The sequence below is a fragment of the Haliotis cracherodii genome, unplaced genomic scaffold (assembly GCF_022045235.1).
Source record: "Haliotis cracherodii isolate W230 unplaced genomic scaffold, xgHalCrac1.p SCAF_24, whole genome shotgun sequence".
NCBI lineage: Eukaryota > Metazoa > Mollusca > Gastropoda > Lepetellida > Haliotidae > Haliotis > Haliotis cracherodii.
Window position 1 is genome coordinate 4,059,765 of NW_027266280.1, and position 19,924 is coordinate 4,079,688.

The 19,924-nt window shown below is 41.0% G+C and overlaps 1 protein-coding gene across 1 annotated transcript; it reads right to left on the reverse strand.

Moving 5' to 3' along the window:
* Nucleotides 1–13,170: 13,170 nt before the first annotated feature.
* Nucleotides 13,171–19,720, reverse strand: LOC139472503 (F-box only protein 39-like). Its single transcript, XM_071254981.1, is given in 4 exon segments — nucleotides 13,171–13,316; nucleotides 14,115–14,276; nucleotides 15,759–16,008; nucleotides 18,923–19,720. Coding segments are annotated over 4 exon segments (1,356 nt in total).
* Between the last annotated feature and the right edge of the window lie 204 nt (nucleotides 19,721–19,924).

Here is a 19,924-nt window from a genome sequence, read left to right on the forward strand (position 1 = left end):
TCGATTATTTTCAGACAGCCGCAATATAGCTGGAATATTGCTGAGTGCCCTGTTAAACAATACACAAACAAACAGAAATATGACAAGCGAACACTTTAACCACTAGGCTCCCGGAAGGGTAAGACAGGATTATGTTAATGAGATAAAACATCCCTCAGAGAGACATCTAATGTTTTTCTTCTGTCCTGGACTCATGTTTTACGAATATACACAAACCACGCAAGTGACTTTATAAGCCACCATGTTGTTTTTTTTAGATGAGAAGTTACCTGTTTTAGGGTAATTTTGTTTATTTTTGAGTGGTGTGCTATTGACATAATTTCAACATTCATCAAGAATTTGTATTAGTCATATGCATATACAATGATGGGGAAGTCATGCACCATGCTCAATTCACACATTCATTTATAAAATAGTGCATCAGAAAATACAGTAAGGGGCCTGCTTGCGCTGTAGTTTTCTTACCTGTGCTACAAAGTTACTTGATTGACATATCACAATTTAATTTCAGCATTACTATCAATAAATCTCTAATTTGTAAACCATCTTTGTTTATGCCACCATCTTTGTTTATGCCGGATGGTGGGGTAGCCAAGTGATTAAAGCGTTTGCTCGTCACGTTGAAGACCCGGGTTCGATTCCCGACATGGGTACAACGTGTGAAGCCCATTTCTGGTGTCCCTCCCCGTGATATTGCTGGAATATTGCCAAAAGCTGCGTAAAATCATACTCGCTCACTCACTTTCTTATACCATATTCATTTGTACAAAATCTTTCTTTTTTTTTTATTCCTCCCCAATGGTACTGATTACGAATAATTTGATCTGATTATATCATGTATTTGCTCAGTGCTGTCCCTACCTAATATGGAATGTAGGTCAGGTGATACCGAGTGTTCTTGTGTACATTGCGCACATTGCGCACTTGAGTACAATGCTTTTTGAGCATTGTGCAGTCGAAAACTACAGTGTTGACTTCAGGAGAATAAACATGTAGGACACGACAAACTTGGTCGATGAAAATGAGAAATTTGAGATAAAATTTTCTGTTATGCTGGACATTGTTTAATATGCAGAGATTAAAATCACTGTAACTTCTTTCAGTGGCATTTAGAAGTTGGCGTGATGAAGTAAGACGAGTTCTATGGATGAACAACTTCTTTATTACAATTAGTGCGGCGTTTCGGTGTAGATCCTAACACCTTTATCAAGCAAGTGTAGGTGTTAGGATCTACGCCGAAACGTCGCACTAATTGTAATAAAGAAGTTGTTCATCCATAGAACTCGTCTTACTAAAATCACTGCGTGTATTAGTCACATAAACTAAATGCAGAAATAGAAATCCGCTGTACACACATTATCTCCCAATCTACCCGTGATTCATTTAAAAATCATGCAATAATATCACTTATAAGAATCTCGCTACAGTGAACGGATCAAGTCGTATCTGAAACTGTAATTTACAAGGACTAATATATTCCATATCGTGTTATATTAGTTGGAGCTTTAACTATGTATTTTTTGTGATAAAAACAATAAGTGTTGCATGACAGCCTATTGCTGTATCCGGATATGTTTTACGTATGGAACAATTTGTCCAGTCACTATTCAGGCTTCCTGCCTTTGGCTACTACAATTGTGAAAATGGTATGGTTACATATAATAGTCAAACAACATCAAATATGACTTTTAACGATTTAAAATATGGCATGTATGATATATAGATCCAAACTCTGTCAACTATTGTCAAGGCATAAACGCATAAGTCCAGATACACAACAAACACGTTATTACCAGATAGTGTAACAGCTGGATTCAACTGCACAGAATCAGGAAAGATTTGTTGATATTCTGTTTCGAATGACGCAGATGTGTATTGTGGGAATACAATGAATTTTGCTGGCTGCATTGATCACCCCATTGTTAAGTTGGTCCATGAAATCATAAATGATGTTATCGCGAAGTATGACTGTGGTTTCGTTTGTAAGTTGGCACCGGGATATTTGTAAACACGTTGTTGTTTGAAGTTCAAGAATAAGATTCTTAAGGATAAAATGTTTTACCAAGCTACAATCCTTTCAAGTTATGTTTAATTGATGACTGAATGGAAATGGTCCATACAGTGAAATTATTGGCACATACATGCAAATTAGGGCCCATAAAATTTGTGAATAAGGGGCCACAGGTGCGGGAAGAAAATGGCCCTCCCCATCACTGTATAATACTCTCCGTCATATCTGATATCCACTCGGGAATCGTGTGTCTGGAATATTTGGAATTGTCTAGTGTGGCAGTGCGTTAAACAACAAACAAATATCAGCCAATGAGGTGGCCCAGTAGTTGAAAGTTCCGAGTTCGATTCCCCACACGGTACAGTGTGTGGAGTCTGGGTCTGGTGTCTCCAACCTCTATGGGGATTCCAGTAATACCTTAAGTCCCTAGCAATCTTGTGGTAAGAGTCGAGTAAATGGAGTAGGATTTCATCCTCGCCAACTTGGTTGATTGTGTGTCATAACCTATAGCTATCTGTTTCACTGAAACTTTGCCAACCCTCATTATGACTCTGGGGTGCCGCAATGCGCTGTGCAGAGTTGTGTCCCTTCTGCACGCCAGAAACCGGGGTCAAATACTGGTTCAACCCGATTATGTTTCCGGGTTTGTCAGCACCATACTCGTGTCAGCACTAGTGGTGGGATGATACGCCGATGCATCGGTGGATCACGATAATTAATTCCGATACAAGTATCAATCACAATCTCACACTAAGTAAAACATATATCGATTCCTACCTGAAATGATTACTTTAATGGCTGTTTCACCAAACACTATATATAATAGTGAAAAAGTAAATATTTTCATCTATTGCGCCATACTTGACACTGCTAACTGTAAATCGTCAGTGTGCCAGGTATTTGACTATCCTGTCTATGAAAAAGATGGCTCACACACCACAGATAAGAGCGTATCGGATCGTGAACAACTTATCAGATCGCACAGTTGCTGTATTGGCCCAGCCCTAGTCCGCACCATACACAGTGGGTTTCACCAAAGTGATAAACGCATCACTTCAGGGCTTGCCTCCCATTTCACGCTGACAACGGCAATACTGTTTACAGCAGAATTGAACCCAACTCACTAACTCTTTTGACATCAGATGTGATGATGATTTTGAAATCATTTTGTTCGATAGTCTGGTCGTAAACTGTTTACTTGCGGATCTATATGCACTGTCAAGATTTGTGTACATGTTTATTGTATGTATTTTGTTTTGTAATGAGGATTTGTTGATTTGTGTAAATAAATGTAAATATAATTTCTCTGATATAGTTTTTGTTTATGGTTGGTATATTTCCTACTGCAGTAGCCAGATGACCCGTGAAGTTCCGGGGTAGAATAGGTCTTCAACAACCCGCTCATGATGTCAACCACTGGATTGTGTGTGTGTATATATATATATATATAACCAAAGTATATGTACAGCTTCTTGAAGGATGTTCATAAAATATACACTCTTCAAAAATATTGATCTGTATTTATATAATGATGATTCTGGTTTTATATAAACAAACACCACGAGTCGTTTATTTCTTATATGAGATATCAACATTATGTACAGCTTTAAGGATGTTGATAAAATACTTACCAAAATTTCAATAATGATGACTCCCTGAATAGAATCCTACCTCGGAAATGGCGGTCAAGTCCAATTTAACAAAAGGGGAGTTAGGTTAGGTTTATTATTTCCCGTGTACTATCACAATCCCCACGTCGATTATCTGTACCTTTTTCTCCCAATACCGATTGTCATCTCTCTCATTTAACTCTGAATTCGGGGTTCGAAGCAAAAACAAAATATTGACATACAAGAACTTCATCCCTGCTAACATAGCAGACTTCTCTTCATCTGTACTGTTAAAAGTGGTAGTTCAAAATATGAAAGAATTTCAACCTACTTTATGGCTATAACGGGGGGCTCGGGTGGGCCAGTCGTCTAAGGCGCCGCGATTCGCTGTGCATAGTTGCGTCCCTTGGGCATGCCAGAAACCTATGATTGTGGGTTCGAATCCCGGTTCGCCCCGATTATGTTTCTAGGTTTGCCAGCACCATACCCGTGCTCGTGGGTTTCACCGAAGTGGTAAATGTCTGAGACCTGCATCACTTTGGGCTTTCCTCCCACATTAAGCTGACACGCCGTGATATAACTGGAATATTGTTAAAAGCGGCGTTAAACTCAACTCACTCACTCACTATGGCTATAACGATTCCGGTTTGTGGCATTGCGATATTGTCTCGTCTGTGGTATTTTGGAAATCAATATTTTAGAAACCGTGGTCTTATGTGCTGGCATTTCTTTATGCTACCTTTTCACATCATGTTAAAAGGTTCAGCTGTGGTTGATAAACATTTTACCATGCACGTTTAGTAATTCTGGAGATGTCAGAACAAGTAAATAAGTCACGAGGAGAGCATTTCAATGTTCTGGAATGTGTACGAAGTTAAGCGAGTGGTTAAACATTACTTTCTACATTATCATCATGGCGTGCAGACTGACCTGCCTGAAGCCTGCAGTAATCCGGTCTTAACCCCTTTGGTGAAACTCACTAGCACGGACGTGAAACATAGTCACGGTTAACCGGGATTTGAACCTATTATCATGCACATCTGTCCCGCCTTCATTTGTATATCGAATAAAAGGGGGATATGTCAAATCACTTGAAACTGAGATCATAAGAGTAGGTTAAAGTCTTAAATAATGGACGAAACTATATCCATACATGGCTATACACTGGTACATTCAGAAATAACATAGAATAGGTCTTCACCGTCCCATGCTTGCCGTAAAAGGTGACCATGCTTGTCGTAAAAGGCGACTAACGGGATCGGTTGGTCAGGCTCGCTGACTCTGTTGATGCATGTCATCATATCCCAATTGCGTGGATCGATGCTTATGATGTCAATCACTGGATTGTCTGGTCCAGACTCGATTATTTACAGACCGCCGTCATATCGCTGGAATATTGCTGAGTGCGGCGTTAAACAACAATCAAAACCAGAACCAAAAAATCTGAAATAACTGATAATGGACTTTATATAAATTGCACAAAAGCTCCAAGAATTTGCTTGACCTTTTACAATCTCACAAAAGGAGCAGGTTCAGCTCTGTCAAAGCATTTGATTTCTTTTCAACTTTGTACACCGCTCTCCCACATGACATAACTTAAGGAAAATGTTCATTCCTTGATCCATGGGCTTTTCTTACAAAACAACATGATGGCGATAGATACAGTTACCTATCTATCTTCAGTGATTGAGAAAAATTTGTCAAGAAAATGAAAGCAAATGCCATCTGAAGCTTACTGAGAAAACGATGTGAAATGCCGTCTTTCTCACTGATAACATCTAAGTAGGCATCCCTATAGGCACCAGAAGGTGCTTCCCTCCTTGCTGATCTGTTTCTTTGTGCAGATGAATTGGACTTTTTGCTCGAATTGAAGTAAAAAAAGGTTATTAGGCCAAGATTTTTATCTTAAACTTCAGGTATATCGAACTAGAAATAAAAGACACATGTGAGACCGCCTCAACTGTTTCATATCTAGATCTATGCATGAAGATTCAGTGGAAAACACTCTCCACAAGACTGTATGACAAGAGAGATGACTTCAACTTTCCAATAGTCAACTTTCCCTTCATTTCCAGCAACAGTCCAGCAGCTCAAGCCTTAGGTGTTTACCCTTAACAGCTTTTGAGGTGCAATCAAGCATTTGTCTTTCTACGAATATTTCAAAGAGCGTCATACGACTCTTGATCAGAAGTTGTTTGATCAAGGTTACAACATTCAAGGCCTCAGTAAAGCTTTCATAAAAGTTTATAGTAGTCTTGTGGAGGACATTTCCAAATTTGACGCATCAGTGGCAAAAACGATGTCGGATGCTGATCATGCTGTGCCTTATTTTGACTTGTACCATATGTCCTCGTGCATCCCAGGTGAACAATTGACTTGCCTTTGCTACACTAGTGGGACAGGATAAGTTTACATTTTCGCGAATATAGAAAGGTGTTTGTCGCATTTATTTTATTCGACAATTATTGTGTCGATAAAAGAAACTTTCATGCACAATTTCAGCTGTATTATCCCAACCACCGAAAATGCCCATAAATCATTTCGGTAAATTGAAGTTCAGAATTCGCAATGATCAGAGATAACTCAATGGTTTAGGTGGTCAGGCTCGGTAATTTGCGTGGCATCGTACCCGACAGCATGGATCGTTGCTGATACTATCAAATCACTGGATTGTATGGCCCAGACTCGGTTACAAGGCACCGACATATTGATGGAGGAGTGCGGCGTTACACAAAAACACAAATGAATCACATTTGTGACAGAGAGAAGTAGTATACTTCAGATATCATTACATACATATATATATATATATATATATATATATATATATATATATATATATATATATTTGAAAGTAGAGCATACGCAAGTAACTTTTTTAGAATTTGATGATGTAAATAGAAGAGTGAGTGAGTGAGTGAGTGAGTAAGATTTTACGCCGCTTCTAGCAATATTCCAGCAATATCACGGCGGGGGACACCAGAAATGGGCTTCACACATTGTACCCATGTCGGGAATCGAACCCGGGTCTTCAGCGTGACGAGCGAACGCTTTAACCGCTAGGCTAGCCGACCGCCCCTGTAAATAGAAGAAGCCTATAGCTACACGAAGAGTGTTTTATATGTTTACAAAGAGCATATGATCGTCTGTAATCTGCATCTGTAGATGACTGAACTAGTACCAGATATCATGGCTGTGTCAGCATCATATTTCAAAACAACTGTCGAGATTATTTTACAGATTATTCAGAGAGTGATATAGTTGTTGTCCGATGTGACCGACAAGGATATCAATAGTTTCCTTTAGAAATAACAACCCCAAGAGACCTCGCTAACTGAATCTCAACAATGGAGATTTGACATACATGAACGTCAGCTTGGGAGCCAATATGGATTAGAATCCAGCCAAGGTCAAAGCCATCAGAGATCATTGTGAAAAATATTCAGGATTGATTTAATTTTAGGGGGGTTGTCCTAAGAAAGCTTAATTAATAATACACTATAAACCTATGAGTGTCATGGCCATGTCGACTTTGAACGCAGTGCTAATGGCGTTTTCAGATTTAACAAGTTTTGTTTGTTTGTTTGTTTGTTTGTTGTTTAACGCCTTACTCTGCAATATTCAAGCTGTATGACGGCGGTCTGTACATAATCGAGTCTGGATCAGACACTACAGTGATTGACATAATGAGCATCAATCCATGTAATTGGGATCAATGACATGTATCATCCAAGCAAGGCCTAGAATTGATAGGCAGTCATTGAAAACAAGGCCTAGAATCAATAGGCAGTCATTGAAATCAAGGCCTGGAATAAATAGGCAGTCACTGAAATCAAGGCCTGGAATAAACAGGCAGTCACTGAAATCAAGGCCTAGAATCAATAGGCAGTCATTTATAACAAGGCCTAAATCCAGAGGGAGTCATTGATACAAAGGCCTAGAATAGATAGGCAGTCATTGATAACAAGCCATCGAATCAATAGACAATCACTTATAACAAGGCCTAGAATCGATAGACAGTCATTGAAATCAAGACCTGGAATCAACAGGCAGTCATTGAAAACAAGGCCTAGAATCAATAGGCAGTCATTGGTAACAAGGCCTAGAATCAATAGGCAGTCATTCATTACAAGGCCTAGAATCAACAGGCAGTCATTGATAACAAGGCCTAGAATCAATAGGCAGTCATTGATGACAATTCATAGAATCAATAGGCACTCAGTGGTAACAAGGCCTAGATTCAATAGGCACTCATTGATTTTGTTTGTTTGTTTGTTGTTTAACGCGTTACCCAGCAGTATTCCAGCTGTATGACGGCGGTCTGTAAATAATCGAGTCTGGATCAGACAATCCAGAGATTGGCATAATGAGCATCCATCCATGCAATTGTGATCGATGACATGCATCAACCAAGCCAGCAAGCATGACCATCCGATCCCGTTAGACGCCTCTTACGACAAGCATAGTCGCCTCTTACGGCAAGCATGGGCACTCATTGATAACAAGGCCTAGAATCAAATAAGGGCCCTATCTGACACACCAAAACTGTTACGGAATTCATTGAAATATGGGTTTGAATCTGATCAGTCATGTTTGGATAGCATGATGAACACATATATGGCTCTGTTTCAACGGGGTTTCTTTCTACATGTTCCATAAGATAATGGCTGATGTTAAGATACATAATAAAATATTCGCCGCCATTCGCATGAAGTTCAACATCGCAGTAAAAGTTCGAGAAGCGCGGTAACCACTTTACTAATCTCAACACATTTCGCGATCAATAGCACTGTATTAAATATGACTTACACGATGTTGAAGCTGGCATGATTGGGGTGATGATGATTATAATTCTGATTTTGCGCACTCAGTGTTTGGCATTTCAATTCACAGTTAAAATGTACATTGTCCCATATATGGTCCCGTGGCACTAAGAGGGTGTGAAAAGTAAGGGGACCTCATATGGACCCGTGGCACCAAGAGGCTGACAATCACCAGGATGCTGGCTGTGATTCATGAACACATGCTCATTATGTAGTCGGAGGTTTCTTTTGATTCTGAAATGATTTCTCGCTTCTTCTTCTTCTTTACAAAAACAGCACAACCCCAAGTCTATATTCATATTCACCTCTGAATCTGAGTTGCTGAGGAATATCTCCACGTGTCTGTCTCTATGTGGGTGTGCCATCTGTTACCCTATAGTTCCCCATGGTCTCAAGGCCAGCATTGACTTTTAAAAACAATATTAACACACCGGGATACCCGGGACATTAAACATATATTGACATTTATTATTGGATATTTCAAATACACTAACAAACGTCATGCTTTATTCCGATATCGATGGAACGCTTGATCCGTCCAAATGGGAACTCATACTTTCAGTGAGTGAGTTAGTATGGTGTTACGCCGCTTTCAGCAATATTCCGCCAGGAGACACCAGAAATGGCCTTCACACATTGTACCCATGTGAGGAATCGAACCCGAGTCTTTGGCGTGAAGAGCAAACGTTTTAACCACTAGGTGAGGCGGTCAGGTAGCCTAGCGGTTAAAGCGTTCGCTCGTCACGCCGAAGACCCGGGTGCGATTCCCGACATGGGTACATTGTGTGAAGTCCATTTCTGGTGTCCCCCGCCGTGATATTGCTGGAATATTGCTAAAAGCGGCGTAAAATCATACTCACCCATTTGACCACACGTTGACCCCACCGCCCCTTTATATATTCAGTTAGTTGTCTACAATCTGTTGCACAGTCCATAGTGTAAAACTGCAAGGCGGGCATTCTATTGAGTCTTTGTCACTGGGTGGCGTCAATGTTTCAACTGTCGATATGATGGTGATTGTTTGGCCACGTCGAGAAGTGTAAGGACCTTGGGGCATAGCAGTCATGGCGCAAGAGTGAGTGAGTGAGTTGGGTTTAACGCCGCTTTTAACAGTATTCCAGTTAAATCGCGGCGTGTCAGCTTAATGTGGGAGGAAAGCCCGAAGTGATGCAGGTCTCAGACGTTTACCACTTCCGTGAAACCCACGAGCACGGGTATGGTGCTGGCAAACCTATAAACATAATCGGGGCGAACCGGGATTCGAACCCACAATCAAAGGTTTCTGGCGTAGCCAAGGCACACAACTCTGCACAGCGAATCGCGCCGCCTTCGATTACTGGTCCACCCGTGCCCTCCTCATAGCGCAAAAAAACAGTGATAACATTGCGTGATAACAACTTTTGTTTGTTTGATTGTTTGTTGTTTACGCCGCGCTCAGCAATATTACAGCTTTATGACGGCGCTCTGAAAATAATCGAGTGAAAATAATCAGCCAAGTCAGCGAGTCTGACCACCCAATCCCGTTCGCCGCCTTTCACATTCATATTTAACATGGCTTGATATTTATTGATACGGATACTGCTAAACAAACTTTAGAAATGTCATTGTGAACACCGCATGTTGGTGGCAGTTGGCGTTCCGCGTACAAGGGAAGAATCAATTTCCACAGAACAGAGGCGTGCGTTCAAGTATTGAGCTTAAAGGGAAACGCTCAATGTTTGAAAGTCTTGAAATATGGATAAGTATTTTCTTCGCGGATTCAAAATTTGCTGTGCGAAGCGACACCTACCGGAGGATCGAAGAATGAGAAGCCGAATATCATGACAACTGTATACAATAAAAGGCTGCAGCGAACCTGACATGCGTTGTGTTGTTGATAAATGCATGTTCGATTTGAAAGGGTGTCGATCGATCAACATCATACAATAAAAAACTAGGTAAACAAACATGTGATGCCAAACTTGATCAATAGATATGTGAAATTCAGATAAATTACCACTAATTATCACATGATGATTTACTACTTAAATTGTATTTTCTGTTCTGCTAAGCATTGTTTTATATGCAGAAATAAAGCGCCGTCATATAGCTGGGATATTGCTGAGTGCGGCGTTAAACAACCAACTAACCAACGTAAACGAAACCGGAAATAGCAATCGGCTGTATACACATTTTCTACCAACCTACTATTGATTCGGTTAAAAAATACACAATAAATATAACTTATAACTGACGCAGATGTATTTGCAAGGAAGAAGGTTATAGTAAGCATCATCCACTCAAATGCTAAGATTGTTGGGGATAAACCCTCACTGTCAACGGGGTTTTCCAGTTGGCCCCTCGCTGGACAGAAGCCCAGTTTGTTGGGTCGCTTGCGCTAATTGGCTTCTGGCGTTTACCCGGGCTAATTTAGCTCATTTAAAAGGCGCTGGCGAGAAAACTGAACGTTGGAGTGTTGTTTCCCTTGTAAATCGTTGCCGTGGCTATTCTGGTCTACACGTAGCCGTCAACTGACCCACGAACAAACCCTCCTACCCTGATACTGTTTGTTTAAACAATTAAGTTTGTTTAGCAGCAGAAACACGTTGGAACACGTTGACATCATTAAAAATGAAATGCTGAGATTATTTTCATTAACTCGAACTGCTGAAATAAAGTCGATCGAAAATATGCTCACCGCCAAAAGAAACGCGAATCATAGAAACATATAGTAATCATTATATATGAACGTTAAGAAGAGATGTTTCCAGTGTATACCACGTAACGACAACACTAACTATCAGTCAAGTGTTACCAAGGTGTCTTTATTCTCATCACGATATGCTGCACGTGATTTCCAAACTTTACACCCTAATCCTGCACGAGACAAATGATATATCTCGAGCTATGACGTCACATGTGATGCGTTCATTGACATCGGTTCACACATCATACCAGAATATTCGTTTGTACATCGAACCAATCTAATATCTCTTGAATATGAGTAATTCTTCATATATAAACCAACATTTATGGTATTCGCGTTTCTTTTGTCGATGAGTATATATCGAGTCACTCGTCGTTCGAAACAATCAGAATGTCGACTCTATAGCCGCATCACATGACCAGTTCGAGACGTTCGAGCAAACGTAGTTTCACTGTGAACGATATGCACATTACTTTATCTTTTGTTGGGGGTAGAATAGGACTTCAGCAACTAACCTATGCTTGCCATAAAATTGCTTGTCGTAAGAGGCGACTTACAGGATCGGGTGGTCAGGCTCACTGACTTGGTTGATGCATGTCATCGTATCCCAATTAGATGGATCGATGCTCATGACGTCAATCACTGGATTGTCTGGTCGATTATTTACAGACCGCCGTCATATAGCTGGAATATTTCTGAGTGCGGCTTGAAACAACAAACAACAAATTATCGTTTGTTGAACATATTTGATTAAGTATTCAAGCTACCATGACCACACATATCAAGTTCTCTTAGTTTATATTCGGCCACAGCTGTCTTGTGGACATACAGGAAACGTCGATCAAAATCGCGGGTCGTGATGGATGCCTGATAGTATAGTATCGACTTGAATGTCGAATTCGGTTTCAGATGAATATGCCAATCAACTTGAATTGCGTTTTCTCTTACAGATAAGACCGCCTCCGTGGTCTAGTGGACAGCGCGTCTGTCTGGAGAGCTGGAGATCGGGGTTCGATCCCCAGCCGCGTCATACCAAAAGACGCCTACAGATTGTACTTGTAGTAGCCTCGTGGTATCTCAATGGGCTTGCACTATATAATCGGCTTTAGCCCGGTCTAGTACAAGATAAGACACACAAGATGGACGGATGGATGTCCTGGGGACGATCTGTGGTGTGGTGTGGTGTGATGTGGTATATACTCTAGACTCCATGTTGAATGACTTGGTCACTGCCTATGTGTTTGTGAACAAAATATGCGAGAACAATAGTTCCAGGAAAAATACATTTATTGGTGTAGATAGTTTAATGTATAAATATCAAAAATACCTTTGTGAATTTCACCTGATACCATAACAGTCACCGAAAGTGTGAACAAGCACGAACAGTGTCAAATATTGGCTGATAAGTAAGTAATAGGCATTGTGCGCACAAGTTAGGTACTGACTCGCCCACATACAGGATGATACACAGGAACCAGGATATGTAGGCTTCAAAACCAAAAGCCTAGCATAATCCCCCCCCCCCCCCCCCCCCCCCCCCTTCCACTCACTCCCCACCACCGCCATGTGGGTAACAGACATCTGAAACCTGCATCACAGTGGTTTATCCTCCCTCCCACATATATCTGACTCACATAAATGGTCGCAGCCCCCTCCCCCCCCCCAAAAAAAAAAAAAAAAAAGCCAACGCAACTGTCGCTATAAAAGCGTTTGTAAATACGTATAACCTTGGACGAGGAGATAAGACATTGCTCTGACTTATCCCAAGATCGCGTTAATTCGCGCGCTTTCAACAAAGAACCAAACGTCACACAACCATATCACAACCAGCATACTCATCATCGCTAGAAGTCAACCCCTCTCGGGAATTGTATATAAATATTAACATGAAGTGTACTAAAAATTGCAAAATCCTTATTCAATAAAATAAAATATATAAATATATATGAATTAAATATATGTGTATTATATAAACATGAAGAAAAAGTCACTTCAAAAGTAAATATCGCAGTTCAGGCAAATACACCCAGAGATGTTTGATTAGCTGTCAATCATAAGATCCGACTGGAGCTTGAAGTCCACGTGCCTCTCCTTCATCATGGGTGTGAACTTCTCCCTCAGATAGCTAAGCTCCGCCCACTCCGTGTCTGTCAAACCGCACACCGTCACGTGCAAAACTTGGAGAACTGAAGTAAAAAATAATCTGATTGGTTCATACGACATCTAAACTCCGCCATCTTTGTCTATCCTCAAAACGTCATTCGTCACCAGTCGCCCTTTTCCGTAACCCTTCGGTTTGTCCCGAAATGACACGAGTGGTTATGTATAATGTGTTAATGTTTTAATGCCACTTTCTACAGAATTACTGTTCAATCGTCCCATGTCAGCTTAGTAATTCGTGTTTAAGGTCGCCTTGGACGGTTTTTCAGTTATACCACGGTGTGTTAGGTTGGTGTGGGGGGAAAGCCCAAAGTGATGCTGGGCGTGGAGGTTTACCACGAACACGGGTAGGTGCCGACAAATCGAGAAAGAGAATCAGAACACTCTTGGACTCGAACATAAGACTTTAGGATACAAGTTAGTTTCGTTATTATTAGGGATAAGATACCAGCCTAGCAAGGCGTTGATTGTGGCATGAATTACAGGGTAATGTTGTAAAGCAAAACAAGAACAACACCCACACAATAGCGTCTCTAAGAGAGCAACCATTTGATGCGATATTCTAGGGAGGGGTGTTGATGGGATTAAATAAAAAATAAATTGTCACAGAAAATGCTTGAAATAAAACATAATGCTTTAGACAGTTGGAAAAACAAGGCATGTTTGAAAGTTTTATTCATCTGCAGCTAAAAATATATCTAGTCTCCGAACAATATTGCTGCTTGCGGCGCTTAAGGGCAAACGAACCACTGTGAAGCTTAATTCCTGTTCAATGGCGTTACGACCCACTCACCCAATCACCCGCGAACGAACGAACGACTTACAGATCTTATTCTCCTGTATCATCTCACAAATGGCCTCGATCGTGAACACGTGCAGCACTGCGTTGATGGTGAGTTCGTGTAGGCACGTGCATCGCGACAGCATGCGCACGAGGATGTCATCCACATACTCCTGGTTGTTGTCAAGTTCCAGTGAAAGGCTCTCTGTAAACAGTGAAAGGCTCTCATTAAACAATGAAATGCTCTCATTAAACGAAAGGCTCTCAGTAAACAGTGAAATGCTCTCATTAAACAGGGAAAGACTCTCTGTAAACAGTGAAAGGCTCTCATTAAACAGTTAAAGGCTCTCTGTAAACAGGGAAAGACTCTCTGTAAACAGTGAAAGGCTCCCATTAAACAATGAAATGCTCCGATTAAACAACGAAAGGCTCTCAGTAAACAGTGAAAGGCTCCCTGTAAACAGTGAAAGGCTGTCATTAAACAGGGAAAGACTCTCTGTAAACAGTGAAAGGCTCTCATTAAACAATGAAATGCTCTCATGAAACAACGAAAGGCTCTCAGTAAACAGTGCAAGACTATGCCCAGACAAGAAAGGCTCTCGTGTAATCAGTTGTGTATTAAAAAAATGCGGCATTGAGTCTTTATGATGTCCTAGTGATTAAAGTGTACAGAGTCGTGGTAACTTGGAGATAGAACTAGGTGTATGCGAATTGTGTGTGTTGTTTTACGCCGCATTCGGTAAAATATAAGCTACATTACGGAGGCCTGCATCTAATCCAGTTCTGACCGGGCAAACCAGAGCAACATTCAAAGGGTCTGGGGACCAACTACAACCGGGGCACACACGGGGAATCTGCAAGAGGGTTCTGGGGACATATTCTAACCCAGGGCTACACGGGAACATGCAAGAAGGTCCTGGGGACATATTCTAACCCAGGGCTACACGGGAACATGCAAGAGGGTCCTGGGGACATATTCTAACCCAGGGTTACACGGGAACATGCAAGAGGGTCCTGGGGACATATTCTAACCCAGGGCTACACGGGAACATGCAAGAAGGTCCTAGGAACATATTCTAACCCAGGGCTACACGGAACCTGCAAGAGGGTCCTGGGGACATATTCTAACCCAGGGCTACATGGAGAACCTTTATCATAGCAAGGTGTATAAAGAAACAATTGAATTTACACGGCGGGCTGAAATTATTATAAAAATATATTTTTGTACCATTCTCTAAAATTTTATTCCAGATAACAAATAATATCGACAAGTCGGAATCATAATACAGTTAAACCTAAATATTAAAACACAAATATAAACGTTGCTCGTCACTCCTATGCAAGCAGTGTGGAACTGGTCTTATTTCGGACTCACGGGTGTCAACTGGTTCCACTGCTGGTTTTTCGCAGCCATAAACAATGTCTACAACTGGAAAGTTTGTTTTGGGCGATACAAAATATGACAAATTGCCCTGTTAGTGTACAATGTCGTTGACACCAATTGCACTTCACAAACACACTTCATATTGTCCCCTAGCTATTTGTTTTCATTCCAAATCGGGGACCAATGAAAGTTGGAGTTTACTGTCGTCCAATCGAAACCTGCGAGAAATCGACCACCGCCTGCCCGTCTACTCGTATAGGTAGACAGGAGCCCAGTCAATCTCAGATGTTTTTACAGACTTACGTAGCGTCTTCTTGTGGTGAACTCCGAGGTAGTTGATGGTTTCCGACAGATTCCAGTCAGTGTCATCATCATAACCGCTCCACATGTGCATGTCCTGCAAGGGCATTTCGGGTACGAGGATAGGGATCACTTCAGAGGACATTCCGATACTCTCGAACCAGACTTCGACTGTCAAATCTGGGCACGAGGTCTTCAACAGTTTCCACGTCCTTCCAGAAATTCGATGGAAATGTGGGTCTGGCTTGTAAACCTGTAAAAGAAGAACACAGATGTGGAACACTACCATTCAACGCCTTTTCAAGGCTTTTCAAGACTTAATAAGGCTTTCAACTGTCATTTTGAAGACTTTTCAATAGGTTATTACCCTTAGTCTGTCAATTAAAAACATACTAAAATTTTCATCACAAATTTTCAAATAAGGTTTTTTTTTACAACCAATTAAAGTAATAAATAAAGTCTGGCATTAATTAATAAGTAGATGTCATTTTGTACAAGTTAAAGGCTTTCAAGCTATTTTTGGTGATTTTCAAGTTTTTTTAAGCTTGACACTTAAACTTTAGGCTTTTCAAGTGGGACCTTAAAATTCACGGCCTTTTGAAACCCGTATGAACGTTGAATATCGAGTAGCACGGGACATTTACTTTGGTGAATAATAATTGAATCAAAACACTGAATGGAGGATCGGCGTAAATATAATATTGAAGTTTTTGCTGAAAGTTATTGCTGCGTAAAAAGACGCTCAGTTTCACTTGGTGACAGTTTTCTCGTGGGAGGCTTATCTTGTTTTATGTGAAGACCTCTTATAACCAATTCTACCATGCCATTGATGAATGCTTGATTCTGATTGGTTAAAAAGAGGTTTCCTTTTTGCTACGGAAACCCCTTTCAAATATAGTAAGCCTTTTCACAAAAATAACCGTGCGTATGAATACATAGATAGCCTACATATCGATTCACAGAAAATGGCTGCCGATCTATCACCCGCATATGAACTGTAAAGCGCTCGGTTCAAAATTATAATAAAGAGGTATCTATTCTACAGTGGGACTACATCAAATTTCAAAACACAGTAGGTTTATCTCCTAAATCATTGCCAGTAAAGGGAGATGTGTATGTGAACACACCATGCATTACCGTGTGTTTCTACAATGTACGTGGCACCCTTTTTAAAACAGACAATAGTATATAACAAATTATGTGTCAATGGGAAAATTATACATTTTTTCATGCCGTTGTGTGTGCATAAGCTCCTTTATAAGTGATCTATCATCTCTACACATAATGTCATTGAATAAGCCCAGCGATATTGATAGTTTTCCATATGTATATTTTTTCAATATATATATTCTTTTTCAGTATCAACTTGATTCAAGTTTAAAAATGGATTATAAATGGAAACTAATGTGCATATTTTATTTTTTTCAATTGATAGTTTATGGAAAGGAATGCATTTTATTAGGTATATATTTATTGACATTGCACAGAATCTAAACGTAGCCGGCCCGAACACTATCTATCTACCTTGTGATTTCTTTTGCAATAAGAAATTTAGATTTTGGAATGACAAGGATACGAGGATGTGCGAGCTGTGAGCTGGGTCAAAGGGCTTGTACCCCTTCTAATGCATGTTCAACATGGGAACCGAATACACGAAGCCTGCTAATAGACGCTCCTGTCAAAGTAATGTTTATGTTATTGTTTTCACGTTTTCAGTTGTATTTAATTTTCTTACAAAACGTCGAGTGAGCAGGGTGAAGTAGTTTTGGCTCCAGGAAACTCGTGAATTTGAACCCAAGCCTCTTTCACTCACTACACTTTTTCAGTAATGATTCAAAATCTGACCCGTGGAGATCCCGGTTAGGATGATTTTCAGCAACCCATGCTTGCCGTAAGAGGCGACTAACGGGATCAGGTGGTTAGGCTCGGTGATTTGGTTGATGCATGTCATCGTATCCCACTTGCGTGGATCGATGCTCCTGATGTCAAACACTGGATTGTCTGGTCAAGACTTGATGCATGTTTGGTGTAAATATACACACATAAGTAAACGCCTTCACATTCACTCACGTTTGCATAATTACACACGTATGCAAATATACACTCATATGTATACCCGTGCATGTGGACGGAGCACTGTGCACATAGTTTAACAGTGTGGACGTAAGTCAGTCGGTTAGTTGTCGGGCTAATAATCGCGAGTTTGCGTCCGGCGGATTCTCAATAAAACTGGTTGCCTGTCTTTGAGACATGTGACCTTTGTTGAGATCGTCTGCGCGAGAACTTGTGGTAGTATCCTAAAGGTTCTCCGGAAAAGGACTTTATTCCTATTCATTGACTGATCACGTTGTCAAAGGAGCCGCGATTTGCTGTATCGAGCCAGGATCCGCTGACTGTCATATTGAATCAAAGATTCGCCCCCGTTATGATGTATTCACTGCGTACACGATATAACGTACTAGCTTACGGTGTGTAAATAATTTCATATGTTCTGAAGCGGTGGGTAAGCCTGGTAGACCAAGGTTAGAATCCCGACATGGGTACAATGGTGTGCCACGCCGTGATATTGCGGGAATATTGCTAAGAGCGGCGTAAAACCATACTCACTCACTCTTATGTTCTCAAATATTATGTACAATGTAATGATGCAAAAGGATATATAGGTGTTGTAACCTTATGCGACTAGAATTAAATGCTTTCGTAATTAAATGTAATGTTTAATTACCAAAATAGATACCAAATACAACCTGTTCGCTGAAATATGACTCCGACGAATGTCACTGATGAGGTCGTCGCACGCCATATGGAACTTCTATTTTCGAGTACTTTTTCGATGTCGATGTCCAATTTTCGACGTTTATGCACCGCTTTGATATTCAGTTTCAAGGTTTTCTGCTTATTTAAGCTATGTCGGTCTATTTTCCAAACAGTGATGCTGTCGCGTGCGGCTTTTTCAATAGCGTCAAACAAACATGGCGGATAGGTGTCCGGTCTAATGCATGTATACCAAAAATCGAATACCCAACGAAAAAACACATACCCAAAGAGAATCATTTCGTGTGAGTTGGTAACCGGTGCATGTGTACCCTCATTGCTTCTGAAAAAAATATCTTGAGCGCTCAACGGCTGCTACAAGCCGGCAAACTTACCTTCGCTCGTCGACTTACCTTTATGAGAATGCGCGTGAGTTTTCCCGCCAGATTTTTGTTAAGAATGTGCAAAATGTCCTCGGAGAGACAGCTGTAGTTGATAGACAGGTCCTGAAGCGCCGTGAAGGTGCTCATAGTGTGTTTGAACCGCTTCACCTGATATATAGCTAGCCGCGTGTGGAAGAAATCTTCAATTCCGAGAGTTTTCAAAACATGACCGGAAAAATTACCCAGGCTCTCCAGCAACTTGCAACCATTTGTCAAAGAACACTGCGCGGAGCTCATGTCAAACTCTTCTATGTGACGTTGCGATCGGAAAAATCGGCAAAGACTCTCAACTACCTTTTCTCGAAGATGATCAAATTTCCAAAATCGGTCAAGTTCCAATCTTTCCAAATCAAACGAGAGAAGGCGACAATCTTGAATTTTCTGTAGAAAACTGTCGATATTCTTCTGTACGACTTTGGACGTATGGTTAGACGGATGGTTACAGTAAAGGATCAAATGCCGTAAGTATTTCCCATGCTGGTCGGCAAAGCTGCATGCCCTAACTCCGGTGATGACCGCGCGGTATCCCCCAAGCTCCACGCTGCGATGCCTCCATAAACACGGTGCATGAAATGCACGGAGCCAGCTGCGGCACACAAGCGCCATGTTCGCCCTGTCCTGGTCATTTAAGTGACAATATATTTCTATCAACGCCGTGTCCGGGAGATAAACCCAGGTCGAGGATTCCATTGTGCCCCACAGTGACGATGTAATCCACCTTTTGACGTTCCTAAGCCATTGCAGATCCATCGGCAGTCCTCACAACATGAAGTCCACAATGCCGTTACGTCATACGTTCTTTCTATGACGTCATGACATTATGACGTCAAAATGTCGGCCGCATGAATGAAAACCAACCCGTTGATTGTTGATTTGCTTAGCAACATGGGTTTCATTCTGGGTTTCATAATGTTGGAAAACCATATGCGGGTCCGGACAGTTGTCCCGCTGTTGTTATAGACTGTGTTGAAG